The sequence below is a fragment of the Poromitra crassiceps genome (genome assembly GCF_964638095.1).
Source record: "Poromitra crassiceps genome assembly, chromosome: 2".
Lineage (NCBI taxonomy): Eukaryota > Metazoa > Chordata > Actinopteri > Beryciformes > Melamphaidae > Poromitra > Poromitra crassiceps.
The window spans coordinates 100,459,685-100,475,389 of NC_139624.1; the positions used below are offsets into that span (position 1 = coordinate 100,459,685).

General features: G+C 42.4%; 1 protein-coding gene across 3 annotated transcripts; it reads left to right on the forward strand.

Moving 5' to 3' along the window:
- The first annotated feature begins 3,131 nt into the window (after window positions 1-3,131).
- LOC310797369 (copine-3-like) lies at window positions 3,132-15,705 on the forward strand. 3 transcript variants are annotated; one of them, XM_083659741.1, is made up of 17 exons: window positions 3,132-3,248; window positions 3,933-4,066; window positions 5,295-5,474; window positions 8,282-8,356; window positions 8,448-8,519; window positions 9,007-9,087; window positions 10,558-10,647; window positions 11,385-11,483; window positions 11,654-11,740; window positions 11,863-11,922; window positions 12,241-12,374; window positions 12,659-12,713; window positions 12,866-12,917; window positions 13,080-13,213; window positions 13,403-13,639; window positions 13,963-14,075; window positions 14,545-14,681. In XM_083659741.1, the coding sequence occupies exons 2-16, from the start codon at window positions 3,935-3,937 to the stop codon at window positions 14,071-14,073; spliced, it is 1,599 nt and encodes a 532-aa protein (XP_083515867.1). In that variant the 5' UTR covers window positions 3,132-3,248; window positions 3,933-3,934; the 3' UTR covers window positions 14,074-14,075; window positions 14,545-14,681. The 3 variants fall into 3 exon arrangements, with proteins under 3 accessions (XP_083515867.1, XP_083515865.1, XP_083515866.1); XM_083659739.1 differs by lacking the exon at window positions 13,963-14,075 and having other exon boundaries at window positions 14,545-15,705; XM_083659740.1 differs by lacking the exon at window positions 13,963-14,075 and having other exon boundaries at window positions 3,149-3,248; window positions 3,929-4,066; window positions 14,545-15,705.

Sequence of the window (15,705 nt, forward strand, 5' to 3'; positions counted from 1 at the left end):
CACCATAAACACGATTTCACGATTTCAGACGGACAAGCCCGTCTTTATTGTCACACGGTTACACATCAACACATGCACGGAGGGCCACAAACACACACATGCTGACGGTGGCCGGTGAAATTTGTCCTCTGCATTTAACCCATCCTGGCTTTGTCCTTTCCTCCGGAAAATAGATTGTATAATAGAACATTCACACCAATGTCTCTCTTAAATCTTTTTAACCTTCTATTGCATGTTGCACCATACAAATTCTTTGCACACCAACTTTTCTATTTTGGCCCAGAATGCACTTCTGTTGGGATTTGCTGCAACGTCCTGCACTACCTGCTTGCCCCAGAGGTTCACAGATTTTCCATGGAAAGAAGGAAAGGAGTGCAAACCAGTGTTAATTTCGTCGATGAAAACCACGACTAAAAATGTTCGTCGACTACCTATTTTCACTGACAAAAACAAACTATGAAGGATACAAATGACTAAAATGTGACTAAAACTAATAATCACTGATGGGAGAGTCTAGGCTAGAGCTATCAAACTGGTAAGGGATCTGGATATTACACAAGTAAAAGTGTTAGAGTTAAATGTTGCTTTACGAATTTCAACACGATACAACCTGTCAACCTTGATTCCAATTTCCAATGCCTGTATTGGCCTAATTGAATTAGTTTAAAGACAGAAAACATTTTGACTAAAATGTAATGACTTTTCGTCGACTAAAATGTTTTGCATTGTCCTTCACTAAAACTATCAAGGCTAGTGCTGTATATTTCATACTAATTGTAATATCTTATAGTGTGATTATATGTGAAAATAGTTATTGTGCTCATTTTGACTGTGAAAGGCTTGAGGTAATTGTTCCCTGTTCTCAAGTAATTTGAGCAAGAGCCAGATGGCCATACCGGAATGTACTACTATCATTAACTAATGACTACCTACTCATTAACTATGATTAACTAGTGATTGACTAATGCCAAATTTTTCATTAGCTACTCATTAACTGGCTATTAGTTAATGGTTAGTTTACTAGTAACTACTATAGTATTTGTGTACGTTATTGTAAAGTGTTACCGGAGGGGTCCAGTGTAGGGTCAGAGCCGCTTCCCAGACAGAGTAGGGTGACCATTTGGGCATCTGGTAAAGTTAGGATCTTTTAGGATGAAGTCATTTAACTGTGACATCATATTCTGGCGGTAAACCTTCTATAAAACTGCCTGTCCTCTGCCGGAAAAGCAGAATTGACCATTCGGCCCCATCTCGTCTCTCAGCGTCTGCAGCGTTGAACATGTGATACCAGTATTGTTGTCGGAAGAATAAAACTATTCTGTTGCATCAAACTGTGTGTCGGCCGGAGCTTCATTTCATCTCAACTGAACCTGATTCAACAATAGAAATTATTAAAATGTGACTCAAACTAATAAGCATTTTCATCCAAAGACTAAGACAAAATCTAAAATAGCTGCCAAAATTAACACTGGTGCAAACAGGATTTCCTGGTCATGTGATGTGGGTTTTATATAGCCTACTATACTACTACTAGTAGGCATCTTGCGTGCTATGTGAGCTCGATTCCTGTGCTCGCCCGCTGCGCAGCTCGCATACACAGTTCAGCTGCTGCGTTGCCTCGCCTGCCCTATTGTGTTGCTCACAAAATGTTATTGCCCTTAAGGATACATGCTTGTGGGTGTGTGTGTGCCCCTTAAGTTTACATACGTGTCTATGACATCATCAGTGATGTCATAAGATGATTTTGCTCTTATGACATCACTGATGTAAATGGGAGCTCGGGCTCTGTCTGTCTGTCCCACTGTGACATCATCTGTGATGTCATAAATCCCACTGTGACATCATCAATGATGCCATAAATCCCACTGTGACATCATCAGTGATGTCATAAATCCCACTGTAACATCATCAGTGATGTCATAAATCCTACTATGACATCATCCATGTCATAAATCCCACTGTGACATCAGTGATGTCATAAATCCCTGATCCCACTGTGACATAATCGCTGATGTCATAAATCCCACTGATGACATCATCAGTGATGTCATAAATCTGACATTGTCAGTGATGCTTGTCTCATTGGCCACACAGCAGTCGAGTTGCGGGCAAGGCCGCGCAGCGGCCAAGCTGCGAATGCGAGCTGGAGGGCCAGCTTGGCGAACTGCAGAGGCAGCTCAGCGAGCTGCAGGACGGGCGAGGCCGCCTGGCGGCCGAGCCTAGGAATCGAGAGCGGTCTCTATAAATTTGGCAAAGTGGGCAATGTTTCAATTTTGTGTCCCGGAAGTGATGTCACTCAAGTGGAAGTGATGTCATAAGGGGGCACATACACACACACACAAGGAGGCATTACCCGTAGTACCTGCAGTACCGGTATCGCAGTGCCCGTTCCCCTCCCCCTTGACATCACTGATGATGTCACAATGAAGTGCTTTAGTGATATCACTGATATAACTGTGATCAATCAATGTCTGTGTCTGCACACATTTGCACAACTTTGCATCACTGATGACATCACAATGATTGGGCGCAGACATACACAGTCACCAATGCCATCACTGATGACATCATCATTGAGTGCATAGTGACATCAATGAGGATGACATTTTGACATCATTGTCATCAGTGATGCAAATGACATCACTCACTGATGACATCACAATGATTGTGCGCAGACATACATACAGACAGACAGACAGACAGACAGACACTCCTAGAATTATAGATAGATAATATTGCCTACTGCAACTTTTAAGTATCGATAAATCGATTAGGTAGATGGCGACATCAGGCCTTCTCCATACCATATCTACTACACATTGATTCCAATATGAAATCGCATGGTAATAGTAATATCTCTGGAACAAGAGCTCTTATTATTACCAGAATAACTGGAAAAACAAAAAATGTGTCTATGAGAGTGAGTTTTTTTTCTTTAAACAAACAGCATAGTACAATTGGTAAACATGAACACAAACATACAACAAATATACATACAGCCGGGATCAGATTGCAGACAGAAATCATAAAACATGAATCAGTTCATAAAGATCTAGACATTCCGTGACGTAAACGAGCGCACCCCTCTGTCACTGTTGACTCCGCCCATCACAACACAACTTTTACCTCCCACTGGGTCGGAGCAAGACCTGAGCCAGACAGCCACCCACCTCGGAACTGCCTTTATCGTGTTTTATTTTAATAGCTGCATCACCCAGCACAGGGGACATCTGACGTTACTTCCTGCGGTACGTTTTTAAGCTTTATAAGTTACCTGCCGAAGTTTGTTGCTGAAAATACGGCAGTATCACTTTCTAGCTAACGTTAGCTAGCTAAGATAACGGTAGGCTTTCGTAGTAACGCTAGTTAGCGTTAGCTCATACGCTCCCCCCCACCCACTACACTTCAGTTTATTGCTTTATTATCTCATAGTTTCCAGGAAATAACCTAGTTAATCCGGGCTCACTAAACACGGCCAGTCTGAGGCTAGGTTTGCAGTTAACGTCGTTAGGTAGTGAAAGCCTTCTGGTCAGAATTAGCCCCTTTCGGGACTGTTTTTCGGGCATATAACGATATGGAGGAGAGACGATCACATCACATGTCCCGAAAGGGTTTCGTATTGTGTAAATGCAATTGTGTTAAAAAAAAATGTCCCGAAAGGGGCTAGGTCAAAATATAAAACCCCGCCTTTTGAGCATTAATAACGTGTTACATATTATGTAACACGTTATTGCTCAAAATTGACTATATTATACAGTCAATGGTTACAAGCACTCCAAGTGTTTTACCTTATGATGGGTGATGGGCTTGGAAGAATGTTTACTAATGATGCCACAGTTATTATTCCTAAAAGCTACGAGTGGTAGAATGCTGTGGTCCTGATATTCTGTGCCAGCCTTGTTGCTACATGCAGCCTGTGTGTTGACAGACAGACATGGCTGCTCAGTGTGTGACCAAGGTGGAGCTGACTGTGTCCTGTGACAATCTCCTGGACAAAGACATCGGCTCCAAGTCAGACCCCCTGTGCGTCCTGCTGATGAACAGCTCTGCATCCCAGTGGTATGAGGTCAGTAGGAGTGCAACATCTGGATTCATCAAACAAGATGTCAGAGAGCTGCTGTCCAGTTATGAGCCCCCATGGTCATTACAGATCAATCTGTCAGATGTGTCTAATGGAGCAGGGAAATAAGTGAGCTTTGCCATAAATAGACACGATGCAAAATCATACAAAAGTTTTTTTTTTTAATGACCAAATTCTAGATCAAAACACCCCTCCTCCTGAAAAACATTCTCGTAGATGGGCTGTCTGACATCACACATTTACCTGTGTGCGGGAGGGTACATCACATTGCTCCTGCAGGAGGAATGTCAGAGCAGTGTTAATTGTTAACCCTAGGCTATTTTCCATAAGAGCCTGGGGGTCAACGTAGGCTCTCATGGAAAAGTCAACATTGTGAATCAGCAGACAGTGGTATGACAGATATATATATATATATATATATATATATTAGGGGTGTGCCACCTTAGGCACCTCACGATTCGATTCGATTACGATTAAGGGTGCTACGATTCGATTATTAAACGATTATTACGATTAATCACGATTTTCGATGCATCTTTTTCACCAAACAGGGTTTTTTTTAAGCAAGGTATATTTGTCAGTATCCATTAATTAAAGTAAACAAACAAATGTACCTCCATTATCTTCAGTTGCGACTGAAGTCCACGCATCACATGTTACAGCCACCCTGCATGCTTTCTTCAGTGATTCCAGTTTCCAGTACTTCGGTTTTGGTCTCGTTTTACAGTTAAGGAACTGCTTTCCGGGCGAAATACCGTATTTTTTGCAAATAAAGCAAAAAAAAAATTGAAAAAAAAAAAATGCAATTTTTTGCAAATCGAACATTGTGAATCGATTTTAATCGTCACGTGACTCATCGCGATGCATCTAAAAAACGATTAATCGGCACACCCCTAATATATATATATATATATAGCCTTGTGCTGCTTTGTTTGTACTTTTTTTGTTTTATTTTATGAAATGTTTTAATTGCCCATGACCGTAATAAATAAATAAATATATATATTGTGTGTGTATATATATATGTATATACACACACACATACATTATGGTATATTGTGTGTGTGTATCTATAGAATTAAAATGTCTTTAAACCGCTGATGAAAGTTTACAATGATGAGTTATTGCTCAGACTTATAGCCTGTGTTATCTTGCAGCCATTATGTGTCTAATAGGAACAACCACAAAGAAAACCACAATATTTTCTCAACAGCTGGGGCGCACAGAGCAGGTCCAGAATTGCCTCAGCCCGAGATTTGCCAAGAAGTTTGTCATCGACTATTACTTTGAGATTGTGCAAAAACTGAAGTTTGGGGTTTACGACATCGACAACAAAACCGTTGACCTGAGTGATGATGATTTCCTGGGGGAACTGGAGTGCACCTTGGGCCAGGTGAGGTTCCTCTTCTTTCTTTTGCGGAAATGTGACTTATGAGGATATCTGTTCACAACCTATGTTCAACTTATCTAAAAAATGTTTGTGTAAGGTTTTTTGTCATTTTCATCTCTCTCTTGGCATGTGTGAGTTGAAGAAGTGCAAAGATTTCTTCTAGCTTATTCACCTTATGTAGAAGAGACAGTCTGGCTTGAGAGACTAACAGGAAATGTAAACACAATCGGAAGTTCTGATTGTGTTTAGTTTACACGTCTTCCTGTGACTCATAAACCTAGTCTGACCCGTCCCATATGTGAGTCAATCTAGGTTTGACCAGGTGAGTCAGACTAGTTCGAGCAGGTAAAACAGCGAGCATTTTGAACAGGAAGTCGTGACACATTAGCCGTTTTCACACATGCGTACAGGAACATTGCCTGTAAATCAATATCGGCCATTTCCCGGAATTTCCCTTCACACTTGAGGGCTCACATGTGTGAATATAGGCGTCAAAGAAGCTGTATTTGAGGGGGGTCGGGGGGGGGTCGGGGGGGGGGGGGGCACTGCAGAGCGGGTGGGGAGTGACGTGTGCACTTGGATGGGGAATCCTCCTTATTTTGGGGGTCGGCAAAACTCCGATGGTGAAATAAGTTTGCTTGTCACACAATAAATCACACTCGTTTGACTTAAGAGGGCATGTATGTTGTATCCTTCACATTCGCTAACCAGTCTTTGAACTGAAATCTTTGAAGAAGTTGGGATTGCTGTCTGAGAGAAATAGCCTGGCTGGTTCGATGTGTATCCGTTCACCTGCGTCGCGTTGAAGCACTTTTTACAGACTGGCTTCGTTTGATGTGTCCGGGCTTGCCTTCGCTGTCAGCAACGTAAGTAAGCAAAATACTTCCACATTTCGCTTTGTGCATTTGCTTTCTCAACAAGCGTTGGGCGGCTTGCAAGACTCTCAGAACAAGCCGCTGCCATTTTCGCTGTGTCTTTTCTGTGTGTCGGGCTGCTGCGAAGTGCGGACGACTGAAGGACTGGCCAGAGAGCCAGAGCAAGCAGAGAGGGGAGGGGGGAAATCGGCACGCCCACACATGAAGCAGACATACCGCTCTTCTGACGACCTCCAAAGTGGTGAAATGTCCGCGATGACGCGATGATACCAGAAAACTTCCCATCTCCATCCCCAACTCCCTCCCAGCTCCCACTCACACTATCACCACCCGACGCAACCTAAAATCTCTCTCACCGACAGCCCTATCCTCGGCTGTCCTGTCCCTGCTCCCTTCAGCTGAGCAGTTCTCTCTCCTATCCACTCAGGAGGCTTCCACTACTCTTTTATCCTCTCTCTCCTCTGCTCTTGACTCTCTCTGCCCTCTCACCTTGAAACCTGCTCGATCCTCTCCCCCTGCTCCTTAGTTGTCTGAATCTTTGCGAACTCATCGAACAGAGCTTCGGGCAGCTGAGAGGAAATGGAGAAAAACACAGAACCCCATGGATCTCTCTGCTTACCAGCTTATCCACTCTAACTTTACATGTGCTGTCTCAACAGCAAAAACCTCCTTCTTCATTTCTGAAATCCAGTCCTCTGTCTCAAACCCCAGCAAATTATTTTCCACCTTCTCCTCTCTCCTCAACCCTCCCCCACCATCCTTCCTCTCTGCTGATGATTTTGTAACCTTCTTTGCTAAGAAGGTACAGTAGATGACATCAGCTCTTCCTTCCCCCCTCCAGTCAATAGCTGCAACATTCCCGACTCCAACTCTTTGACCCCTGCTACAGGGCGTACCTCCTTCTCTCCCCTCTCCCCCGAAGAGGTCCTTAAGCTTGTCAGGTCTAACCGTGCCACCTCCTGCCCCCTCTATCCGATCCCTTCCTCTCTTCTCCAATCCATCTCCACAGATATATCTCCCTTCCTCACTACCCTTATCAACTCCTCTCTATCCTCTGGTCTTGTGCCAGCTCCTCTAAAGACTGCTAGAGTCAAGCCACACCTTAAGAAACCCTCCCTTGACCCTACTGCCATCCAGAACTACCGACCTGTCTCTCTTCTCTCATTCATTTCCAAAACCCTTGAACGGGCTGCTTCCGAACAACTTTCTCTCTATCTCTCCCAGAATGACCTACTAGATCCTCTAAAAAAAAAAAAAACTACTAACCTAAACTAAACTTGTACCACTGTTCCTTCAAAAGTTGTAGTTGTCACAGACTGTGTTGCATAGTTGATTGCTCTATTGCTGACAAAAATGTGATATTGTAAGTCGCTTTGGATAAAAGCGTCTGCCAAATGACGTAATGTAATGTAATGTAATGAAGGCATTACATTGCTTTCTGGTCATTTCCCGGTATAAAGCGCATGTGGGAAAACGGCTAATGGGTCAAGTGGGTGGGGTTACATAAGGTGAATAAAGCCCTAACATCGATAAAATAAAATAAAAACCCACACATGCTAGACTCTGCATCTACGGTCCTCTGCATAACTTTCTATTTTAAATTCAGTTTTTCCTTTTCACTTTGAGGTTCTCTCCGGTTCAAATGTACATAACTGAGAGTGGAATCACAATCTTGTCAGTCAGACACATACTGGTGGTGCAATACGACACCAATGTCTTTTTGACACTCATGTCAGATATAAGCGATAACATCTTTGACAAACACACAACCGCTATTCGTTAGACTAGTTTTGGAAGTCTAATATGAGTACACGTGTTAATTTTGCATGTTTGTTGTGGATGTCCGTGGTCTTGTGGCCAAGAAGACTGCTGTGTGATATTACAACATTACAATGAAGAGTGGGCCTGTTCCTGTGTCTTAACTGTTGCTTCTAGGTTGTGTCCAGTAGAAAATTCACCCGGCCACTGGTGTTGAAGAATAAGAAGCCTGCAGGAAAAGGGACCATCACAGTGAGTGACAGAAAGAGAGAAATACTTAGAAAGAAAGATACCATAGCACGTGGTTGTCCAAGTATTGATCTTCTATTCCCATGTGCTGTAGATCAGTGCTGAAGAAATCAAAGACAACAGGGTGGCCAATTTTGAGGTGGAAGCGAGGAAACTGGACAACAAGGTATGGGCGGTGCAGCTTGAAATCTTAAATCCTGTCATTTCATGCCCAAAGATTCAGTTTTGTAGAAAATAATAAAACATTTGCATTAGGGGTGCACCGATCGATCGGCAAGCAATCTGTATCGGCCGATTTTGACCTCAAATATGCGATCGGCAATCGGCAATTTTTATATATATATATATATATATATATATTTTTTTTTAAATACAAAAAGCCCTATCACTAATCAGGCTTTCCAACGATATAAAATACAATGCCAATTGGTATTATTAAAGGGGAGAAATAATCGATCTAAAATAACATTTCCAAACTTTCTTTGAGGAGTTTATATATCGGTGATCGGTAATCGGTGATCGGTCGATGATTGGTTGGGCAGATATTTCCCATAGGCGATCGGCAATCGGTGATCGGTGGCAAAAAACGTGATCGGTGCACCCCTAATTTGCATGTTATTTATTGGTGTGTTTCTGTCTTTCTTCACTTTCAGGATTTCTTCGGGAAATCCGACCCATACCTGGAATTCCACAAGCAGACAGAGACCGGTTGGCAGCTGGCCCACAGGACAGAGGTCCACAAACTCATGCAACTCACAATGACTACATTTACATGGACTGCAATAATCAGACTATATTGACCTTATGACGTCCCTACGTCCTACGTCTGAGTTTCTCCTCCTGAATTTAACATGAAAGCCTTTCTGTTGTGTTTCTACCGTGTTGGGGGCAAGATGTCGGGACTTCTTTTCATCGGTGACGGTCATCTTTCCTTCTGGAAACAAGTTGCGCAACACTTGCTACACATACGTCGTCTAGCAGTTTGACTGCCGTACGTGTCACAAAATTCTGCAAAAAAACTGATGGGACATCATAGTGCGATTAAGGTGCAAACATATTTACAATGCACTTCAATAATGCTCTACATGTCCTTATTCAACTATTGCTCACTCTGACTATGGTATATTCAGGTTAAGGTCATCAGAAAATGCTGTTTACATGGCAGTGTCTTATTCAGAGTATTGTCTGAATCGGGTTAATATCGTAATATTGCAGTCCATGTAAACATAGTCAGTAGTTGGATTTCCATCCACCTGTTTTTATGCAAATTTTCAAGTTGCGCACAAAAAGCCTGAGTGGAAACGCTGCAAAATTCGAAAAAACCTCCAAATATCGCAAAAATGTTTTCACGCTTGAGGGAGGTGGTAAAGTTGGGTGTATCGATAAAAGGAAAATGCGATAAATGCAGTGGGAACAGATTAAGCGAATCTTCTGTCGTCTCTCCATTCAAAAACCAGAGAGTTTCATGTTGACATGTCGGCGTAGCCTACACTAAATAGGAGGGCTACACTTAAGGTAAATAATGGTAAATAAGCAGTAACATTTTTAGGCAAGCAAGTGAGTCACATAATAGTAATCCCAGTCTTCTTCTGTTTAAACACGGAGAGAACATGCAACTCCACACCGAAAGGACCTGGGATGGACCGGGGTTCGAACCCGGGACCTTGCTGTGAGGCAACAGCGCGAACCACTGATCCTCTGTGTGTGTGTGTGTGTGTGTGTGTGTGTGTGTGTGTGTGTGTGTGTGTGTGTGTGTGTGTGTGTGTGTGTGTGTGTGTGTGTGTGTGTGTGTGTGTGTGTGTGTGTGTGTGTGTGTGTGCGCGTGTGTGCGCGCGCTCATTAATGCAGGTACCAATCATGTGACAGGGGAAATAAATGCATAAATTAGACCCTTGACTCAACAAGATTATGGCCACGCAGCATAGCACCTGCAGATAATATGACATAGACCAATCTAATCTATACAATAAAATGTTAAATCAAGAGCACAAGATTGGGAAATTAAGATCAGTTGGAAACACTGGTAATGGGTTGAAAAATGTCAGTTAGTGGTCCTTGTAATAAGGAATAGAGAATACTTAAAAGCAGACACGGAAATCTTTTAACAATTAAGAATCTTGGAGACGTTACTATCTAGCTTGGTTCTCGGTGGACTCCACCGGGTGGAGTATCCCCCACGTATATAATTGTCATTGTGTCTTTAGGTGGTGAAGAACAACTTGAACCCAACATGGAGACCCTTCCGTATCCCTGTGCAGTCGCTCTGTGGAGCAGATATGGATAAACCTGTGAAGGTATCCTAAATATCTATTTAACGCATTCTTCTTCTGCTTCTTGCTTTTCTTTCTTTCATGTTATTTTTTCAGCAGATGCCACTGACAACCACACGCATTTGATATTGTTTGGTTTCGATTTCAGTCTCACTTTTTATTTGCACATGATTAATGACCTAATGCAGCGAGATGGAAAGATGTTTTTAGAGCTAAATTCTATGGATCTCTTTCACAGAGGTCTTGGATCATATCAGCTGATTGTAGTGTGTGTTTAGTACTAGCTTGATGTTGGTCGTGTTTTTTTCAACCTCTGAAGCAAGCATGTCAGGAAGGGAGGCGTTTCCAAGCTTGCAGGACAAGTGAGTTGCCCAGCACGTTGCCGTGTGTGTCTTTGTCCAACTTGCCATCACTCATCACTTAAAACGGGTGAAGTGTGTGAAGGGAGTAGATGGGAAGTAGAGGACACTTGCATCCTCAGTTGGGTCTCTGGCCCGCAGAGGTTTTCTTCACACGACTCGAAATACTCTTCTTTGACTAATTTGTTTAAAAAAAATCAATCGACTTGATGCAAGCTTCTCTCTACCCTTAATGTTACACACAGGGTTGCGTTTTGGATGTTTTCCATTGCATGTGTTTTGCTTTACGCACCTCACTTCTTCATAAACTCGAGGTGGATTTTTGATCTAGGTGAATGATTGATAGTTTTCTTGCTTGTTTTTTTTTATAGTCCCACATGGCTAAGCATTTCCTTTTTTCAGGTTGAGTGTTATGACTACGACAACGACGGCTCACATGATCTCATTGGAACCTTTGAGACCACCTTGACACACCTCCAGCAGGCTTCACGAACCTCTCCGGTCAGATTTGTGTGTGTGTGTGTGTGTGCACGTGTGCGCGTGTGCGTGCGCATGTGCATACACTCTGGATTAGAGTGTCATCAAAATAGTTAAAAGAAAAATGTTAATATTTTGTTATCGTGTTTTTCTTGCTTTGACACTGATGCCATGCTGTGACTTTTTCTCCTCAGGCAGAGTTTGAATGCATCAACAGTAAAAAGAAACAGAAGAAGAAAAGCTACAAAAACTCTGGCATCGTGAGCGTGAAGCTATGCCAGGTGTGGTACTGCATCTGCCTTATTTTAATAGATTGAAAGTTTTTTTGCCTGGACAGTCTGAACACTTATGATCATAAGTATAGTAGTCTATAGGTGAGATAACATATTCTCCAATCTTTCAGGTGGTGAAGGAGTATAGCTTCCTGGATTACATCATGGGTGGCTGTCAGCTCAACTTCACTGTGAGTTCTGGGTTCTTAATGACCGATCTGTATTACAGGGACCCTGTGGGTCCTTAAGAAGTCCAAAATAGTTCAAATTGATAGATTTAAGGCTTAAAAAATCATAACAAATTTGTCTCAACTACAGTATTTAGATTTTTCCACCATGTTATGCAGGTTTATTTTTTATTTTGATGCAACTAGAAAATTGTCAGATTTTTACATTCGGTGATGATCTAGTTATGGCAGAGTTCAGAAGTAAGGCAGAAGAAATAAGACAAGACAAATGCCATTAATGGTGCTTCTACAGGTATACTTAACCTCCCCATGTCTTGGCAGGTGGCAGTTGACTTCACAGGCTCCAATGGGGATCCCAAGTCTCCCGATTCTCTACACTACATCAGTCCTCGGGGTGTCAATGAATACCTCACTGCTATCTGGGCTGTGGGCAACGTCATCCAAGACTATGACAGGTATCCACGGCACGGCACACATACCAACCATGTTCGTGTTTTGGCATGCATGTATGCATCATGTGAAACACAGACTCACATGTTCATAAGTGTCATAGAGTGTGCAGTGAGGAAGATTGTGTCAATTCACAAATGTGTCAGATTAAGCCACATCTGTACACTGCGGCGTAACAGTGTTTTTATATAGTGTCTCAAAGCAAGAAATGGAGGGGTTGTTAGTTTGCATTTGAATGACACTACATTCTGTCACTCATTGGGTGATGTCCTTTCTCTTTCCTGTGTAGTGACAAGATGTTCCCTGCCTTTGGCTTTGGAGCCCAGGTGCCTCCCACGTGGCAGGTAAACTTGAATGCTCACATAAGGCTACAAATACAGTACATTATGTAAATGATAAGATTGCAGTTTTGCATACAGGGTGAATTGAAGAGGCATGGGATGTTTAGTTACAGGAAAAAAAAATCTTGAATTCTACTGTGTTTCACTTTTTACAGGTTTCCCATCAGTTTCCTCTCAATTTCACCCCAGCAAATCCGTTTTGTGCAGGTAATATGTTTATAAATTATGGAAGGTGTGTTTAGGGAGATTTGCAAAATATGTTGATGATAGTGGTGAGTTCCAGTCATTTTCCATGTCTGCTGCTTATTGTTGGCTTATACTAGTCTGATACATGCTTAATCTGCTGTTCTCCTATGTGTATGTGTTTAGGGATTGAAGGGGTGGTGGAGGCCTACAGGGTGTGTCTACCACAGGTCAAACTCTACGGCCCAACCAACTTCTCGCCCGTCATCAATCATGTAGCCTGCTTTGCCAAGCAAGCCCTCCAGCAGACCACTGCATCAGTGAGTAGTAGTAGTAGTAGTAGTAGTAGTAGTAGTAGTAGTAGTAGTAGTAGTAGTGTTTACTTGGACACATACAGTAAGTGGGGTTTTTTATAGTGGAATTTATCAACAAATGCATATTGAACATTTCATATCCAATTCATTTTTATGAATTATTTTACTAGTTTCCTTGTCACTTTCTTCCCAAAGCAATACTATGTCCTGCTCATCATCACGGACGGCGTGATCACAGACATGGACCAGACCCGCAACGCCATCGTCAACGCCTCCCGCCTGCCCATGTCCATCATCATCATTGGGGTGGGGGGGGCAGACTTCAGCGCCATGGAGTTCCTGGACGGAGACGACGGATGTCTACGCTCTCAGACAGGCGAGACGGCCATGCGGGACATCGTCCAGTTTGTCCCTTTCAGACAGTTCCAGAATGTAAGCAACAGTGGCAACATCCGCCTCCATTCATGTGATGACTGGCTTGATGTGTGATGACATCAGTGTGATATGCACAAGTGAATGGTTTTTGCTGTGCTGATTTTTCTCAGTCAGCCTACTCATTGCTACAGACATTTTTTACAAGCATTTCACTGCGTAATCTTACACTAATTTGATGGGTTTTCTTACTTTAAATCGGGAGTGTACACAGTATTGTCCCCGTACACTGCCAGTTTCTCCCCCAGCCAAGTGATGCCCAACTCCTCAACCTTGGTGCTCACGAGCTTCTCTCTGTGCCTTGTGTATCCATCTCTTTTTAGGCACCAAGCCAGGCTCTTGCCCAAAGCGTTTTGGCCGAGTTACCTCAGCAAGTGGCCTCCTTCTTCAGTTCATTCAAACTGAAGCCTCCCCAAGAGCCTACTGCTTCATAGGGGTACCCCCGATATTTCAGTCATAAACCCCACCCCTAGCCTTCCCTTAGATTATCTGAATGATTGCCTTGGTCAATCATCGCATGAATATGTAGTGCTTGCTATTCTGCTGTATTTGACTTCACGATCCTACTTGCTTTCTAACACGGCACTAATGATAAGCATACCCTCATCAAAACAATGCTGTGTGAGAAGGCGGTGCAGCAAATGCTCGTATTTTCTGTCTGAAACTCGGCAACACTGATGACAAATCTCAGCAACACACTGACATCTTTAACTTCATTCAACTAATTTTCCTTCATAAACCTCTGCCTTCTTTGGCTTTTCAAACATCGGATCTGATCAATAGCAACAATAAGTAAATTTCTTTCCCTGTGTCTCCACTGTTTAGCACTTCACCTTTTTTCCCCTCATATTTGTCTGCTCTCGCTCACTCACTCTTTTTGAACTCCTGCCTCCTCTGTACTTCAGGCTCCTGGAGAAGCCCTTGCACAGAGCGTGCTGGCAGAAGTTCCCAGTCAGGTGGTGGGATTTTTCAATACCATGAAGCTGATCCCACCCAACAACAACTGTGCACCAAACCCTGCTGGGACCGCCTAAGACGAGAAGGAACAAACCACAGCACTGAAGGAACAAACCAGAGATCTTCCCAATAGGGGACCAACACCCACTCGACTTGAAGCAAGCCTGTTTCCAGCACAGAGAATCTCCTCCTTTCGCCCTCTTTCAGCTCATTACCCAATTACCCAAACTCCCCTCATCATCCCTTTCTCTCTCTCTTGTGTAACAAATGGCCAAAAGTTATACACAGTGACCCCATTATAAGACACTGTCCGCATGCCTCCTACTTAAGCACTCCACACAGTTGAGGTTAGTTGTCTATATGCCGATTACACATACATATCTAGTTATTAGCATGATTATGTACATTATGTACATATAGCCAAATTATTTAGTTTCGTAGTTGCTGTTGTTTTTATGCTACCGGTTGCACACTGAGTATATTTTGCCTAATATAAATTGTTGCACAATACATGCTATCCTATGTACTACTAAGCTGTTATAACCGCATTCACTGTTAAGATTGAGTATGTAGTCAATTTGCTCATAATGAAAGGCCAAATCCCTTATTTTTATATGTAGATTAGAACCAAAGATTCACCAAGAGCAAGTCATGCCTTAAAAGAACTGAATTGTAAATGTTTTAAGTATCGGAAATGGAAAGGAGCCATTTGACTATAAATGTAGTTTTCATAGCAGAGGTAGTAGTTGTATAGTTGTCAGTTCCATTGCCATTGCTTATCAAATGTTCCTTGCATGATCTGCCACTGTTCTGATTTGGAAAAGATGCCATCTATGTCAGTATTAATCATGCCGTTACTGTATAAATACAGCATGTTGAGTTGTGTCCCATGTTTACTGCAAGAGTTTGACTGGATTTTCTGTTGTGATTCATTGATGTTTCTATATGGATATACATCACAATGGAACCTACGTATATAAAACATGTAGTGGCTGTATGCCGTTGTGTAAACGATTTACTGGTCTCTGCAAAACTTTACATTTGAAGTAAGTCATGCTGATTTCCTTGCTAACTTAAGGATTTATTACAAATAAAAAAATCTTATTCAA

Bases quoted from the DNA above. Each gene is read 5' to 3' on its own strand.
- LOC310797369 (XM_083659739.1), top strand. From the start codon at position 3,935: ATGGCTGCTCAGTGTGTGACCAAGGTGGAGCTGACTGTGTCCTGTGAC. The intron at 11,484-11,653 runs GTCAGATTTGTG...TTTTCTCCTCAG, and splicing joins AGGCTTCACGAACCTCTCCG to GCAGAGTTTGAATGCATCAA. The intron at 11,923-12,240 runs GTGAGTTCTGGG...ATGTCTTGGCAG, and splicing joins GCTGTCAGCTCAACTTCACT to GTGGCAGTTGACTTCACAGG.